At 45.5% G+C, this 17,482-nt stretch overlaps 1 protein-coding gene and 1 long non-coding RNA gene across 3 annotated transcripts in view; both read right to left on the bottom strand.

Moving 5' to 3' along the window:
- Map4k3 (mitogen-activated protein kinase kinase kinase kinase 3) overlaps window positions 1-17,067 on the bottom strand; it is a 150,309-nt gene extending 133,242 nt beyond the window's left edge. For both annotated transcript variants that reach the window (XM_059248481.1, XM_059248482.1), the window contains exon 1: window positions 16,879-17,067. In XM_059248481.1, coding sequence (XP_059104464.1) covers window positions 16,879-16,974 — 96 coding nt within the window. In that variant the 5' untranslated portion in view covers window positions 16,975-17,067. The remainder of the gene's footprint in view (window positions 1-16,878) is intronic.
- Window positions 13,079-16,632, bottom strand: LOC131897556 (uncharacterized). The gene is made up of 2 exons (XR_009375728.1): window positions 16,263-16,632; window positions 13,079-13,777 (listed from the first exon to the last, which is right to left on the bottom strand). It is a non-coding gene; the product is annotated as an uncharacterized LOC131897556 (long non-coding RNA).
- Window positions 17,068-17,482: the final 415 nt, after the last annotated feature.

Here is a 17,482-nt window from a genome sequence, read left to right as displayed (position 1 = left end):
GGGTCTGCAGCAAGGAGGACCTCAAGTTCACTCTGACTTCCATTTCCACTTTCAGTGTGACCTTATGCTGACCTCTATACCTCAGCTCCCATTATCTTTAAGGGGCCTGGTGCATAAGACCATAAGGACAAAGCCACACCTGACACACAGTAATATGGTATTTGCTATGATTTTTCTTATTAATACTCAACTTAATCCATTATTCTCAAAGGCAACATAAAAGAATGCAACCCATCTTTGCATCATTAAACAAATATTCACAGCATAAACAAATGTAACATATCTTAAACTAATATTCCACAACACAAAAGCAAGCAATCCAATTTTTATTGTTTGTTTGAAACAGGGTCTTACTATGTAAACCCAGGCTGGTCTGGAACTTGCAATCCTGCTTCAACATATGATGCATGTCACTACACCTGGCTCAAAATTAATTTCTAAAAAACTTTAGATAGGCATCTTATCAAAAAAGACACAGAGACAGCAAAATACATACTGGAAAGTATGTTCAATACCACATGTGTTATTTTTATTTTTATTTTATTTATTTTTTTTATTTATTTATTTTTTTTTGGTTTTTCGAGACAGGGTTTCTCTGTGTAGCTTTGCGCCTTTTCCTGGGACTCACTTGGTAGCCCAGGCTGGCCTTGAACTCACAGAGATCCGCCTGGCTCTGCCTCCCGAGTGCTGGGATTAAAGGCGTGCGCCACCACCGCCCGGCTCGTGTTATTTTTAAAAATGATAAGCGGCGCTGGTTACCGTGTGGAAAGGCCATGAGGCACAAGCCATGACAAAACACAGTATCAGAGCTTTATTGGGGGCGGGGGACACACACACACACACACACACACACACACACACACACACACACCAAAAGAACTAGGCCTGGGGAAGAAGCACATGCAGAGAACAGAGGGGGGTGCAGGAGGGAGCAGAGGGGGGAGGAGTCTGTGTCCGACTTTTTAAGGACTCCCGTGAACATGCGCAGGTGGGCTTATGGAGCTACACCATGCATGTGCTGATTGCGTGACCACATCGTGCACATGTAATCACCAGCACGCACTGATGACGGAAGACGCAAGACCCCTTGCTTAACTGCTGAACTGCGAATGTGTGGTCATGCAGCTGGAGTTGGGGCAGAATCCTAACAACATGTTGTTAAGATCTGCAAATTAAAACAGGTATAGCATGCACACAGCAGAGTGGCCCAAATGCAAAACCCTAGCAACACCAATTGCTGATAAAGATGTGAAGCAGCAGGAACTCTCATTCACCGCAGGTGGGAATGTACACATAGCCCCTCTGGAAAATACTGCAGTTCCCCACAAAGCTAAAAACAGGCTCATCATACAACCCAGCAATAATAGTCCTTGCTGTTTACTCAAGGACGACCAAAGTTTTTTGTGTATGTAAGAACCCAGATATGAATTATTTATTGCATTTCTACTTATGATGTCAAAGCTTGGAAGCCACAAAAATATTTTTCAATAGGTGAATGCATAAATCATTAAGGGCCAACCAAATGTGGGACTATTAATCAACAAAATAAGAAATGAGCTATGTCACAAAAAGACAAGGATGAATCTAAGTCACATTGCTAAGTGAAAGAAGCTTAAGGCTATATGGTATGTAATTCCAGTTATATGACATTTTGGAAAAGAAAAAAATACATATGTATATGTATAACATACACATATGTGTGCTTGTATACCTGTACACGTTATCAGGAACTGGGTTGTGAGGGAAGGGAGGACAAGATGGATAGAAGAGGAGATTTTCAGGACAGTGAAACTGTTCCATAAGACAGGATAGTTTGTGACAAAACTATAACACGGTCCCTCCAACGGTCCCTCCAACATAAATTGTGGACTTCAATAGTAACAATGTAGTAACTTTAGTTCATCTGTTTTAACAACCATCACACTAATGCAAGGTGGAAAATAGAAGACTAGAGTTGAACTTCCACCAGTGATGTGCTGGAACACAGGCTTTAAGGATAAGCATGGAAAGAATGTAGGTAAGGGAGGTGCTCTCAAGTGAACACACAAAACCACATACTAGAATGGAGTCCCTGAATTGTCCCTGGGAGAGACCACACCTCAGTACAATAAAAACAGATTGTTAAAGGCTACTCAAAAGCACAGGTAGGTAACAATAAAATCTAACCCTGCTTGGGTTTTTAAGAGTGTGGGCAAAGGGGGGCTTTTTAGTATTAAAAATCAAGTCAAGCACGACAGTACATGTCTACAATCCAGCACTTGAAAGGCTAAGGCAGGATGATGATGGCAAGTTTGAGGCCAGTCTGTGATGCACGCACAGTCTAGGGTAGCTGCAGCCAGTGAGATCCTGTCCCTAAACCCAAAACCACGAAAAAATCTAAAATGAGCTTGCTGCTCATTGTGATCTGGGGTTCCAAACTACAACATCCACTAGGTCTCGGAAATTCCAAACTGTAAAATGAACATAAAAGTCTATCTCAGAGCAGAAAGGACAGAGGTTTCTGGAGGAGGTAAAAGCAATGCTGTTTTGGAAAGACACATGCTCCCACAACCTGAGTCACACATTCTTATGGGGAAAAAAAGATGAAATAAAACAAAAATTTACCACAATTAAAAGCCAGCACATGGAACAAAACCAACAAAGATTAAATGGGCCAAAACTTAAAATTAGAGAATGACACTTCAAAAGAAAATGTTAAAGAGTAATTTTAAAACGTCAAACATAAAAGAAGTCAAAACTCAAGTGATACAAAACATATACACAAACTTGAAAAAATTTTTTAAAAGGAACTTCTAGAAAGATAATCATTACAATGTAAAAGCAGTGGTCTATACACCATGCCCCTCCAGGATCCTATGTGAAGCATGAATTCAAAATGTGTGGGGACGACACTGAGGAGATGCATTTCCAGAGCGTCTGTGAACCCACATGGCAGCTCACAACCTTCTGTAACTCCACTTCCAGGGGCTCTGACTGCCTCTTCTGGCCTCCTTGAGGAGCAGGCATACACAGCTGATGGTTCACAGACATACATGCAGAGAAACACACACATAAATAATAAAGTTTGCCAGGCGGTGGTGGCGCACGCCTTTAATCCCAGCACTCGGGACGCAGAGCCAGGCGGATCTCTGTGAGTTCGAGGCCAGCCTGGACTACCAAGTGAGTTCCAGGAAAGGCGCAAAGCTACACAGAGAAACCCTGTCTCGAAAAACCAAAAAAAAAAAAAAATAATAATAATAAAGTTTAAAAGATGAGGAAAAATGTAGAATAATAAAGAGAAGCGAGATGGGGGAACAGAAAGAACAAAATCTAGCAGTTCACTTTAGAAACTGGAAAAATAAAAAGGGAAACACCTAGCAAATATCCAAACATTCCTTCAACACTGAATAGTGCAGGAAGGAGTAAGATGTTAGGAGAAACAGCAAGCCAAGAAACCAAGTCAGCATGAGGGCATCTGTCAGAGATGGCCATCTGTAGACAGGGGTCTATGCAGCCACCTGGAGCATCCATGAACAGTGCAGACCCAAAGCAAGACACAGCACACACACACACACACACACACACACACACACACACACACACACCCCAGAGGGAGTAACCAGAGTGATCATGCATGCAGGGACTTTATGGGCAACCAGCAAACTATAAAAATAAAAGTTAGAACTTTGAGGAGGTGAGGAGGAGAGAACTGGGTAAGAAATCTCACCAAATACCAACCAACAGCTTCTCAAGAAGGTCAGAAAGACAAGACAGGCACTGATAATTTGGACTGTGCTACAGTATAAATTCTATGTGTTCTCACTTCTTTTTAAGAACTGATTACATTTCTTCACCCATTGAGGGAGGAGGACATATGCTGTGGTGTGCTTGTGGAGGTCAGAGGGCAGCTGGCAGAGGTCAGGCTTCTTTCCACCTGGGGGACTTCAGGGATCAAACTCAAGTCATCAGGCTTGGTGACAAGAGTCTCTACTTGCTGAGCCATCTGACCAGCCTTGCCAATTCTATCTTAGATTCTGAAACATTATCTACCTCATTTCCCAATACGCCTTCTAGTTAGAAAAGTTGCCAATTATCTTTGCCCACTTCAATCCCACAGGAGTGTGTGTGTGTGTGTGTTGTGTATGTATGTATGTACGTATATGTGTGTGTGTGAATATAAGTATGTTGTTACATGCATGTGCATGTGTGTCTTCCTCAGTCATCACTCCCCTTATTTTTGAGACAGGGTCTATCTATCACTAAACTCAGAGCTCAGACTGGGTTAGACCGACTAGCCTGCCAACTCCAGGAATCCTGTCTCAACCTGCCCAACAGTGGGCTCACAGGAGTGGGCCGCTGCACTTGGCTTTTATGTGGGTACTGGAGGAATCTGAACTTGGATCCTCATGCTTGCCTGGCAAGCACTTCACCAGCTGGGCTCTCTACCCAGCCCACAAATTTAGTCTTCTGAATGACTTCACAGTTCTCTACACACGCAGACCCAATTTTTCTTTACATACTAAGAAGACCAGTGTTTCCAGGAAGCCAGCTTATCTTTGTCATAAATTCTGTAGTCTAAAGCTTCACTGTTGTTCCCTAAGTGTTCAATTTCTACCTTTGAAATGCTGTTTAGATGTCCTGTGTGTGTGTGTGTGTGTGTGTGTGTGTGTGTGTGTGTGTGTGGTTTTTTGAGACAGGGTTTCTCTGTGTAGTTTTGGTGCCTGTCCTGGAACTCGCTCTGTAGACCAGGCTGGCCTCAAATCTGCCTGCCTCTGCCTCCTGAGTGCTGGGGTTAAAGGCTTGTGCCACCACACCCGGCACATAGCTGTCCTTTTTATTCTTGTTGTTTCCTTATATGAGAGATGAGCTACTACTCTGTATCATATAAGGGGATTGAAAAGGACCACAAAAGGCTCCTCTAAACAACCCACTCAGCGGGCTACTCACTTCTCCTGTAAGGATGAAGTCACCTTCAAGTGCATATTTCCTTCTAAAGCTCGAAGAGGACGAAATTTGCAAAATGTGCACATATAAATATAACTACATCACACATATAAAAATAAGCCAAGTGTATAAGGCCATTGTTTTCATCTTTGACATTACAAAAGTGGATTTTTTTAAATAGTCATTTTTCTAGTCTTTTCATTTCTGCCAATTTTAAAAGGAGTCCATATGTTCAGGGCTAAAAATGAACAAGGTTAAGCCAAAGGAAGTCAGACATCATTAGCACAGCGAGGACTTTAATACGAACTGAAAATGTGGCTCATACAATGATTAATGTACTACCTTAAGTATCCCACAATACCTTTTTGCTGTAATGTCAGCAGAATAAGCTATGGGTAAAATTTGTGAATTAAAAAGGGCAAAAATATTGAGGAGGTTTTTTAAGATTTCTAAGTAAATAGATACATTGCACTCACAGATGAGAAGATTCAATGATGGTAAGATCTTAATTCTCCATAAATTGATCTACAGATCCCACACAAAAATCTTAGCAGGCGATATGCATGTGATAAAATATTGCAAAATGATACTCCAAGATTTTTTTTTTTTTAATGAGTGCATGTACAAGCTGGTAAAACCTGACTGGGCTTTACTCAGCTGTGGCAGTCAGGATATGGCCATTAGGCCATAAAATTCCAGCAAGCTTTTATGTTTACCTTGAGAACGGATCCTAAAATGCGTATGAAGAAGCCAAGGATGTAAACAGTAACGGCAATCTTGAAAAGCAGAACAACGCCAGAAGACACACACTGCCTGGTTTCCAGACTTTCAACTACAGTGACCAAGACAGTGGGGTGGCCGTGAATGTACAGAGCACAGCTCAACAGAGGAAGGCAACCCACACAGTCCAGATGAGCACAGTTGACTGAGTTCCCTAAGCTGCCCTGCAACCCATCAGTGGTCCATTTATAGCCAGCTTCAGAAGACACTTCGTGGTGACGGAAATCAGAAGAGGGACTGGGGGAGGGGGGCAGTACTAACACGTGGTTTAACTGGGGAGGACCAAGGTCTGGACAGGTTCTAGCGCAGTGAGAGACTGGGTCACATGGCTGTATACATTTGTCAGAAACCACGTGACTGAAACATAGTCTGTATTTCACTGGAATTTTTAAAGGATTTATCAATTTATTTAAGTGTATGAATGCCTGCCTGAGCTTATGTGCATCCTGTGCATACAGATGTCCTCAAGGCCAGAGGGTGTCAGATCGCCTGGAAGTAGGACTGAGCTGATTAGGAGGGGCCTGATGTGGCGATGGGAACTGAACCCAGGTTCTCTCCCAGAGCATTAAGCGCTCTTACCTAATGAGCCATCTCTCCAGCCTCATGTAATTTTAAAACATATACAACAGTAAACAAATTTGTAAAATATTTGTGTCTCAAAAACAGAAGAAAATATATCGTATTAAGAGTATTTATCTATTTTAAAATATTATTTTTATTTTTTCTTACTGTTTATTTTTTACAACATATATATGCTATAATCAGGGCACAAAACATTATGCCAGAATAAAAATACCTCACCTGTGCCCTGCTGGTCCACTAAGTCCTTATAGAAATTACCTTCTGAATCTGTAACATTTTGCAGGGAAGCCAGAACTTTTTACATTTTCCTAATAATCCTTCAGTCCAGGAAAAGGACTGATTTCTTCCATCCTTATACAAAGTCTTAAAGGGGACTGCCTGTGGCTCCAGACCTTTCTTGTTACTCTTTGCCTCTCAGCTGCTGTAATTAGAACAAACCTCTTGCCACACACTGCCACAGCCATGATATTCTGCACCTCCACAGGCAAGAGCAGCCAGGCTAAGTGGCCAGGCAAGGGAAGCTCTCAAGCTACAAGCCAGGCTAAGCCTTTTCCTTCATTAAGTAGGTTCTTTGGGTGTTTTGTTACAGCAACAGAGCTGAAACATGTATCCTTAGTTACTCCAAATAACCTTGTAGCCGTCCCAATAGCCACGAAACTTCCTGAGATTCTCTTCGGTCCAGGAAGTCAAAACTATTTTCAGAACAATACAAAAATGCTATTTGCCACCATGACTGGGCCATGCCTGAGCACAAACCAAGGAAGTAGACACAAAATAACTAGAAGTCACTATATGCTTCACTGCCAGACACTCTGAGAGAGGAAAAAATAGATTTTTACCAAAGAATGTCCTTGTTGGGGTACAAGCGCTACGACCTTGGACTACGTGCCATTTTCATATTCCATGTGATGAAACTGGAAGTATACACAACACACATCCACAGCACCACAGCGTCTCTGCGATTATGAGTTGCAAGCTGAACTAGCCACTTCTCCATGGATCACCAGTTTTACTCAAATGACTACAGATAAACTGTGGTTGTTCATATCTGGGTGTGTGACAGACATTTTCTTGAAAATGAATTAAATGCATGTCATATCAATGAAACAACTGATAGATAGCACTTGTGACAGCCGATGCATCTAGCACTTCTAAGCAGAATCAGACTCCTGGGAAATACGGTTCAAGACCATTCTAATGAGAAAACATAAAAAGCCTGTTTGGGGGCTGGGCACACCTTTAGTCCCAGCACTCGGTAGGCAGAGGCAAGCAGAGCTTTGGGAGTTCGAGGCCAGCTTGGTCTACAGAGTAAGATCCAGGACAGGCTCCAAAGCTACACAGAGAAACCCTGTCTCAAAAAAAAAAAAAAAAAAAAAAAAAAAAAAAAACAGCCTGTTTGGGGAATTTGAAGAAGACCCAGATAACATAGAATTTTTTCCAAATGGCCAAAGCATGATAATAAAAAAGAAAACAACCATGCAGGATGACAGAGGAAGAGGGGAGTTGGGAACTTGAACATGACAGCATGCAGACTGGCCACCACTCTCTAGCTTTACACTGCAGTGAACCTTTCAGGGTATCTGTCCCAGGAGAATATCCACAAGTACCTGCAAAGTCTATTCTCTTTTCCAACTACACGTATGTGAGAGCTTCTTCACATACTTCAAACACTGCCACAGATCAAAGAAGCAGAACTGAGAACGTGTTCTATTTAATCAGAGTAAACTCACTTTTCAAAATGTACAGCAATGCCACGTCTCATTCAGTTTTTTGTTTAGAAAAGCTACTTTTCATTAAAATGCTGTTTATCTAATGTGGCAGGTTTATTAGTAGCGGTATTTTGAAATAGCTCATATATACTTGCTAACATGGGAAACAGCAATGCTCTCACTAACAACTTCAGGGTTCTCTAGCAAGCCTTTCTGCCCTTCCTCTCAGTCCAGTCTCATAACTGGACGCGTCTAGCATCACTGCTCCCACAGGAAAGCCTTCTGTGTTCCCAGGGCCCGTGCCGTATCTAACGCCTGTCCCCTGGCTCTCAACAAGTGTGGCCCTGCTTTATCCGCAAACCTTCCTCCACGCTCCATCCCACAGGCCTTCCACGCTGGTCAACCCTCTCCTCTAGTTCCCAAACCTTTACTCGGCACTGCACTCACCGAAGGCTGCCCACTCTCTCCCCTGCCTCCTCCAAGCTGTCTAAATCTTGCTGGTTCTTTGAGACCACCAAGCAAAATAGACAGAGCCTTGAATACTAGGCTTAGGCGTGGATCCTTTAATCTATACGCAGTCAAGAGGGTCTTCAGGCAAAGAAAGGTGAAGATTTATACAGAATAACAATCTTATAACTTCAAATCCCTGAGAAGAGTTGAAACAACAAGAAAAATCAGTCATGCAGTTTCAGGACAAAGGCAACCAGCACTGTCCCACTGGGAACTCTAACCTATAATCTCAGACTGAGGTAGCTGCAACCGGAAACACAGCTTCTTCCAGATTATAAAAAAGAACTGTAAAAGCCAAAGAACAGGAAAAACAAAACAAAACACAACTCCATCCTTGAATGTAAGGCTTCTTTTTTCCTATTGATGAGCAAAGTCCTTTTCCTAAAAGCTCAATCATATTTTCAAACAGCAACATGTAAGAAGAGCCCAGTGGTGTATTTATTATAGCTGAGAATCCCTTATCAAGTACTTCAAACCAAAATAGTGTGGCTTTCTCCAAACACTGGAATACTGCATATACGTAGTGAGGTCTTGGGGACAGGACCAAGTCTAAACATGAGACTCACTTGTTTCCTATGCACCCTGTACAGACAGCCTGGAGGAAATGTTACTCAATGTGTCTCAGCATACCTGCACTCAGGCTGAATTTCCCACTTGTGACATCCGGCAGTGCCACACTGCTTTGGCTTTTGGAGTATTTTGTATTTCAGACTTCTGGATTAGGGGTGTCAAACCCACTTTGAGCCATTAAATCTTGTGTGTCAAATAACAATGACTTCTCGTGTATACAGTAACTCTTGAGCCTTGCTTAATATACGGAAAAGACATTAAGCCTGCTGACTTAACTTGGGCCTTGAGATCTGTACTGCCTAAGTCGCTCTGTACCCAGTACTGCCAGAGCCTGGAGTAACCCACCACTCCTCTGCTGGGACTTCCGCCACTCTGAAACAAGGATTTCCGTCCCTCCACTCAGACAGCTGTCACTCCTCTTGCGCTCTGTACTTCTGCGTTCCCAATGCTACCTGAGACTGTACGTGTCAGTCACTCTTCTAGGCCCTCAAGACACAGCACCGAGTCAAGCAAATAGCTCTGGGTTTACAATCTATAAGACGTGACGCGTGTGACACGTGCTATAATGAGAAAATCGGAAAATGAGCTGAGCAGAACTTCCTATGAAGGTAACCAGAAGAGCGCTCAGTGCTGGCATGGGCTTCTCTGAACGCTGAGAGCTGCCGGGACACGCAGGGGGATGTACGTGGAGGGCGTCAGGTTGGTATCTAGAGCCATTTCACATCAACATTCTGATCAGATGCTGAAATCCCAGGAGAAAGGGCCTTCCTCTAAGATGACAATCTTTGTTGGGATCTTTTCTCATTCTAAATAATTGTTCACTTTTGGTGCCAATTTTACTTGTATTTCTAATGAAAGGTCCCAAATATTCCAGTTCTACCAAATCTAGACCTTTCCCAGAAAAACAGACGGTGGAGGGTAAGGGACATCTGGACCTGCAAGCACTAACGGTAAGAGTCACTCTTGGGTTATATTACTCATGCACCCCGAGACATGATGGCAAGGAAAAGACAACCATGCAGATGCCAGGCAGGGAGACAGAGTCTAAGTAGAGACAGGAGTGCAAAGCCAAGGTTAGTGTGAGGGACACAGGAAAACCACGTAATGACACTAACAGCAACTGGCCGCGGTGATCCGAACACCTCCCCAAGCATCACCTCACAACTGAAGGACAACCCAAGGCTCAGACAGGGCGATGGAGCAAGTGGCCCGGTGTCATGGAGTTAGGAGGCGGTAATAGACGGCAGCCTGGCTCTAGAACTCTGCCCTTTAAATTGCCAAGGTGCCACAGAGAGGTCAGCTGTGGAGAGTGTGGGGCATCCAGGGAGTCCTGAAGCTAGAAAGAGGTTCACTGTGAGAAAATGAGGAAACCTATAAAGTTCTGATATCAAACTTTGATAACTAAAAGTAGGCACACACCCTATAAATACTATGTACCAAACCCTGTCATTTTTACCACTCACGGTCCCTAGTACATCTGCTTTTATATTACAGCTGTTTAATGTATGATGGCTGTTCAATCCCTTCTCACAAGAGAGTTTACTAATTATTCATTTCAATACAAAATCATGCACTTAAAGAGACTACATGGACCAAGCAAAGACAGGAGGCAAACACCCCCCTCCAGGACTGAGATCTTTATCTAAATCTAATAATCTGATTTTGTTTGCTTGCTTTTAAAAAAGCTTGTTAGAGAAATTACTCCCAAACGCGCTTCCTGGTTCCTTCCTACCTCAGACAGCCCCTAATGCTGGGGAACACAACCTCATCAACTTCGGATAAGACTCTTTTAAGTTCATGACCATTTCCTCTGCTCTCTGGTCTTTCGAGATTTTGCCTTAACCACGTCGCAGCCTTTACTTCTGAGGCAATGACTTTCAAACACATGTAGATTAAAAATAAAAATACAAAGATTAATATCAACATTTCCAAAGCATGTTCTACAAGACACTAGTCCTAAGGAGAAGCAATAGGTACTGTAGAGACAAAGAACCCCATAACCAAGCTAAGCTTCAAGTTTGCTGGGCCAAACAAAGTTTATCAGGTTAAACACAGGACTCCAACGTCTTTGTTGTTGTTGGGCATGTTTGTGGAAATTAAAGGACAACTCTAGGGAGTCAGTTTTCTCCTTCCACGTTTATGTGGAATCAACCTCAGGCTGTCAAGCTTTATGGCAAGCTCATGTTACCTGCTGAGCCATCTCACTGCCCCTTGAGTCTTTTACCCATAGTGTGGCTTTCCCTGAAGCATCGACCATGCTTAGAACAACCTGTGCGCAGACTGTGACTAATGCTTGAAAGTCTAATCCAGAAGTCAGAGAAGGCTCCAAGGACTCGAGCCATAGTATACTCAAGCCACAGCATACTCAAGTCACATAATACTCAAGCCACAGCATACTCAAGCCACAGCATACTCAAGTCACATAATACTCAAGCCACAGCATACTCAGGCCATAGTATACTCAAGCCATAGTATACTCAAGCCACAGCATACTCAAGCCACAGCATACTCAAGCCACAGCATACTCAAGCCACAGCATACTCAAGTCACATAATACTCAAGCCATAGCATACTCAAGCCATAGCATATTCAAGCCACAGCATACTCAAGCCATAGCATACCCAAGCCGTAGTATACTCAAGCCACAGTATACTCAAGCCATAGTATATTCAAGCCATGGCATACTCAAGCCACAACATACTCAAGCCACAGCATACTTAAGCCATAGTATATTCAAGCCATAGCATACTCAAGCCATAGTATATTCAAGCCACAGCATACTCAAGCCACAGCATACTTAAGCCATAGCATACTGTCAAAACAGAGGCAGAGACAAGGCAAAGGGCTAGAACTCAAGAGAACACAAGGTATGTTTGGCACAGAGCTGGGGACAGCCCTGAGACTACTTAATAGGTTTTCCACAATAAACCTAGAAAAGCAAAGACTTAGAAGTAAGAATAATTGGAAGTCAACTGGAAAAGTGCCATGCCTATGAAAAGATGGTACAACTTGTGTGCAGATATTAGATGTGAAGAGGAGGATCTGTAAGGGACTTCCTAGTTTCTCCAAGACACTATGTTATTCTTCCAAATAACAAACCTATGGTCATGGACCTCACTGAGAATGTAAAGAATGCTTACATTCATGCCAACCTTTTGACATATGACACAACACAGTCATCTAAAAAGTTCACAAGAACCACTGGTGGTATATGCCTTTAAGGCCAGCACTCTGGAGGCAGAGGCAGGTGGAGCTCTGAGTTCAAGGCAGCTGGGTCTACAGAATGAGATCCAGGATAGCCAGGGTTGCACACAGAGAAACCCTGTCTCAAACAACAACACAAAAAAACTTAAATCGATTTAATGAAGAAAAAAGATCACACACATACACACACTTGGTAACTTAAGTTTATGATTTTGTGTTGGACCACATTCATAGCTATCCTGAGTCACATGGCGCCCATGGCTGGACACGCCTGCTGGGCCATTTCATGTGAAAGAAGAAAAAACAAACACACAGAACATACAGTTTCTTAATTTCAGAGCACTTCATGAACCTCTTGGGACTCAACCATAGAGCTCAGGCGTCGGTCCTGCAGTCCCTAAGCAACCCTGGTGTGAATGCTTCATGGCTGCTGAAGTCTGCGGCGTTATATGTCACTTAAAAGGTACTATTAATTTCTTTTTTAAAAAAGGAAACCGCTCTCAGACAGTGCAGACTAAATGGACAATTGCACAGGGCCAAAGGAAAAAGAAAATAACCTATTTGTTGGGTAAAACTCAAGTCGTTTACTCCGCACCAAAAAGCAGCAGAACCTGTGATGGTAACAGCCTCACACAAAATAATCCTGAGATCTAAGTGCGTTTTACAAGCTGCATGGCTGCTGAATCCCAGACCATCGACGTCCCGGTTCAGCACTCTGTAACCAAGCTACAAATACAGTAACTGTGTTACTGCAGTGGGTGGAGGAGTTTTCAAAATAAAAATCCCTTAAAACACCAACCTTCCAAGAATCACTATAATTAGGTCTAACTTATTTGCTTAATAGAACCATTCCATTTTTAGCGCCTGCTCGCCGACGGCTTAAGGAGCAGAGCGCATCCCGTGCCTTTTGGAAACATGATGCACTTTTCTCCAGCTCAGCACCAGCACGTGTGTCCGACACATCCAACAGCAGAACAAATGTGGAAAATGTGTATATCTTCACCGCATGACTCGGTTGTAGAAAAGAAGGAAGTTCCAGCTTTGGGTCGCTTAGCTGGCAGGAGGTATGGTGCCAAAAAGCACCGAGATGCTCTGCGTGGGTCTCTGGGAATGAAAGAGTCTGGCAGGCAGGAATCAACCATCTATTATCCGATATCCACTGGCAGGCTCCAAAAGCACCCGAGGCCTGGCTGCATATCAGGAGGGAAGAGGCACCCAAGAGCCACACTCGGCTCAGAGTGTGGCGACAACCCAATGCTGAAGGCATTGTGCACTTCAGATTCTTCCCTGGAAATTCAGTCCGACATAATCTGTCCATAGCCACGTGTACAGAGGCAGTGCTCCCCACTGGTGGAGAATGCGGTCTCCAACCGGTTCAGCTTTTACCTTTGCCATCTACCACCTCCAGAAAGCCATTTACGCCTCCTGTACTTGCTTCTTCAACGGCATCTACCTCCCAAGGCAGTTGTAGGACCAGGGAGGAAACTTTCAGAAAGTGCCTGCCAGGTTATAAACACTCCATACATGTTAGCTCGCATAATCATTAATGGCTGACAAGATTAGTCAGTTTGTCATACCTCTATTACATTCAGGTGTCCTTGGAAAAAATTACAGACTCGATTTTTTTTCTTTTTAGTCAGGTAGGTTTACCACACCATTCATGGGTTTGTTTTGAGACAGTCTATTCTGTAACCCATGCTTACTTGGAACTCACCATGTAGCCCAGGTTGGCCCTGAACTGGTGGCCAGCATTCTCCTACCTCAGCTTCCCAAGTGCTGAAATTACAGGAATGTGCTACCAAACTGACTTCTTGGGGTTTTTTGGTTTGGTTGGTTGGTTTGGTTTTTAAATATAGTAAATACCTGGCTAATTATTCCTATCAAGAACCTACCAGTACTTCCCTGTAATTTCGACATAAGATCCACCCTTTGCTACATAACAATTTCAAAGTCAGTCCAGACAACATGAGACCCATCTCAAGAGCTAGAAATACACACACACACACACACACACACACACACACACACACACACACACAAACTTACTGTATACATCACCACTTAAGACACATAAAGTTGAACTCTTCAACTACTATAATTGGACTCCCCCAGACAGTTATTAGCTATTTGGATCAGGATGCATTTCTAACTTCTTAGTCAAGACCAAATTCCAAAACACCATTATTCTTACCAACACTACCCCAGCAGACACCATTATTCTTACCAGCACTAACCCATCAGCCTCCTAACTGCCCTTTCCCTCTACACATCATGATAGGGAGAACTTTTTAAAATCCAAACATTTATTTTAGAGAGTGTGTGCGTGCACGTGTGTGTGCGTGCATGTGCGTGTGCAAGTGTGGCATGCACATGTCATAGAACACCTGTGGAGGTCAGAGGACAACTCTGTGGAGTTGGTACTCCCGTTATTCTTTCCGTGGGTTCTGCAGACCTAACTCAAGCAAGCCTGCACCTCAGCCCAGAAGTCCAGATCTAAATTGGACACAGTCACGAATGTCTACACCTCTATCGTTCAGGGGGCAAAGCTGAAGGATTATGAGTTCCAGGCCAGCCTGGGATACACAGTAAGATCCTCTACCTTGAAAAATAAAATAAAGAGGAAAAAAAAAACAAAACCTGAAGGGGGTCTGGAAAGACAGCTCGGCGGCTAACAGCACCTGCTGCTCTTCCAGGACTCAAGTTTGGTCCCAGCACCCATCTCAGGCGGCTCACAACTGCCTGTAACTTCACCTCCAGGAGATCCGATGCCCTCTTCTGGCCTCCATGGGCACCTGTGGTGCACACACACACCTTTTAGAGAAAGAAAGGAGGCCGGGCCATGGTGGTGCATGCCTTTAATCCCAGCACTTGGGAGACAGAGGCAGGCGGATCTCTGTGAGTTCAAGGCCAGCCTGGTCTAGAGCAAGTTCCGGGACAGCCAGAGCTGTTTTACACACACACACACACACACACACACACACACACACAAATCTGTCTCAAAAAAAAAAAAGAAAAGAAAAGAAAAAAGATGGAAAGAAAAGAAAGATAGATCTATATCTCATTTCACCCCCGTGAGCCCCATAGCTAAAAGGTCTACAGGAACCAGTACCCACAGCCATCCTCTCTGTGGCTGTTCAAGCTACAGTTCTTCCTCAGATTCATACTGGTTTCTCTGGCCTTCGAATGGAGCTCCCTCTATGTGGCATCACTCTCCTCTCACCACTGCCCTGAGCTATGCCTTGTCATCTTCCAGATCTTGGTGAGAGTCTGGAGCGCTCCAAATCAGGCCCTCCTATTCCATGCTCTCGACCCTCACCATCCTCTCCGCAGCACAAAATACAACTGTACTAAAATGACCGAAACTGCTGTCTAAGGTTGCTCTTGTCAAAAAAACAAACAACAACAACAACAACAAAAAAACTAGACTCCAAATCCATCTGGGTCCATTCCTATCTTCAATTGCCACAACTCAAGTTCACCAACATAGGCCTGATAAGGTACACACCGTAGTTATGCTCAGCACACCTTTATCTACAGAGGAAGGTGTTGTGATATGTGAGGGAGACACATCACACACACACACACACACACACACACACACACACACACACACACACACACAAAGCCCCACAGCACTGCATTGGCTAACTTATCTCACGCATTCCATTGAGGCAAGCACAAAAACCTATTGCTTTAACACGGGCAAAATAAACCGAAGACTAAACTTTCCAACGCGATACTAAGTTTCTCTGTGCATCCTCAGGTGTTCCGTGAAACAGGAGTCCAAGTTCAGTGACCAGTAAGTAGATACGCAACTAAATCAAAACTGCTGCCACATTTGGCACCATCCACCTCCCTTCTTGGCAGACTCCGAGAGGCCAGGAGTTGAGCTGGCCTGGGAAGAGTGATTTATCCTCCCACATTTAGAAGTGGTCCCCCTCTGCAACAGAAACGCTGTACTGCTAATGAGTTTTGAATTCTAACCTTGTCAAACCAGTACCCCTCCCTGGGTCCTCGATCCACGAAAAAGAAAAATCCGATTCCTGTGTGCCACTGGACAAAAAAAAACCCAAAACACCCCTGTCCAATTCTTCTGGGAGGAAAAAGAAAAAGTTGCTTCCTTGCCTCCCAAACCAGATCCCTTTCTACAAAACCAAGGGACTCCTTGGAAAATTACAAGGAACTGACAGGCAGATGTTAAGAGGTTAAAGGCTAAGGCTGTTGATGGAGGCTGCCCAGGGTAGTAGCGTTAGACGAGAACCAGCAGGCCCGGGGGCGGACAGCAGCAGCTCCCAGCCACCGGCCGCCGAGGATCCCAGGTCCCGGAGAGGCACGCAGGTTTGACAAACGCCAAGCCCCTAAGCAACCCCGGTTCGTCACACAGACCGTGCCCAGGCAACAAGCGCCCAGCCAGCCCGGCTCTGCACTCCCGGGAGCACCGTAGCTCCAGTGCAGCCGGAGAGGCTGGCGGGGGGATCCCGGGCACAGGCTCCGGCGAGGAGGACGCCGCCCGCCGAGGGCTGCGGTCCCACGCCCGGCCCTTTGTTCCGTGTCCCAGCGGCGCAGGCCCCGGGCTCGGCGGGCCCCTTGCCCTGCTCACCTTGTAGACGTCGCCGTAGGTGCCGCTGCCGATGCGCTGGATCAGCTCGAAGTCCTCCTGGGGGTTCCGGCGGGACAGGTCGAAGCCGGGGTTCATGGCGGGCCCCGGGTGCCCCCCGCCTCCCTCCCGGCCCGGGGAGGGGGGGCGCTCAGGGGGGCCGCACGGAGGGAGCGCCCGCGGCCGGCCCGGCTCCGCCGCCGGTCACAATCGCCCGGCTGCACGCCGCGGCCGCCGCCGCCGCCGACCACGGACGAGCCGCCGGGCGTCCCCGCCCCCCGCCGCCGCGGCGCGGAGCCGGGTCACACCCACCAGGAGAGGAGCGCGCCCGCAGCCCCTCGCTCGGGGTGCAGCTCCAACATGGCTTCCGCCCGCCCGCTCCGCTCCGCTCCGCCCGCTCCGCTTCGCTCGCTCGCTCGCTCGCTCGCCCTCCCCTCCCGTTCCCGGCCCGCGCGCCACTGCGCAGCCGCCATCCCGGAGGCCGCGCGCGCGCGCCCGGCGCCGGGGCTCCCCCCCCTCCCCGCGCGCGCGCGCGTGCGCGTGCGCTCGCTCCCGTCCGTCCGGACGCTCCGGGAAGCGTCCGACTCCCCTGGAGCAAAGTTGGACC

The sequence above is a fragment of the Peromyscus eremicus genome, chromosome 22 (assembly GCF_949786415.1).
Source record: "Peromyscus eremicus chromosome 22, PerEre_H2_v1, whole genome shotgun sequence".
Taxonomy (NCBI): Eukaryota; Metazoa; Chordata; class Mammalia; order Rodentia; family Cricetidae; genus Peromyscus; species Peromyscus eremicus.
Note: the sequence above shows the minus strand (reverse complement) of the source record. Positions and strands in the feature narration are given on the sequence as shown.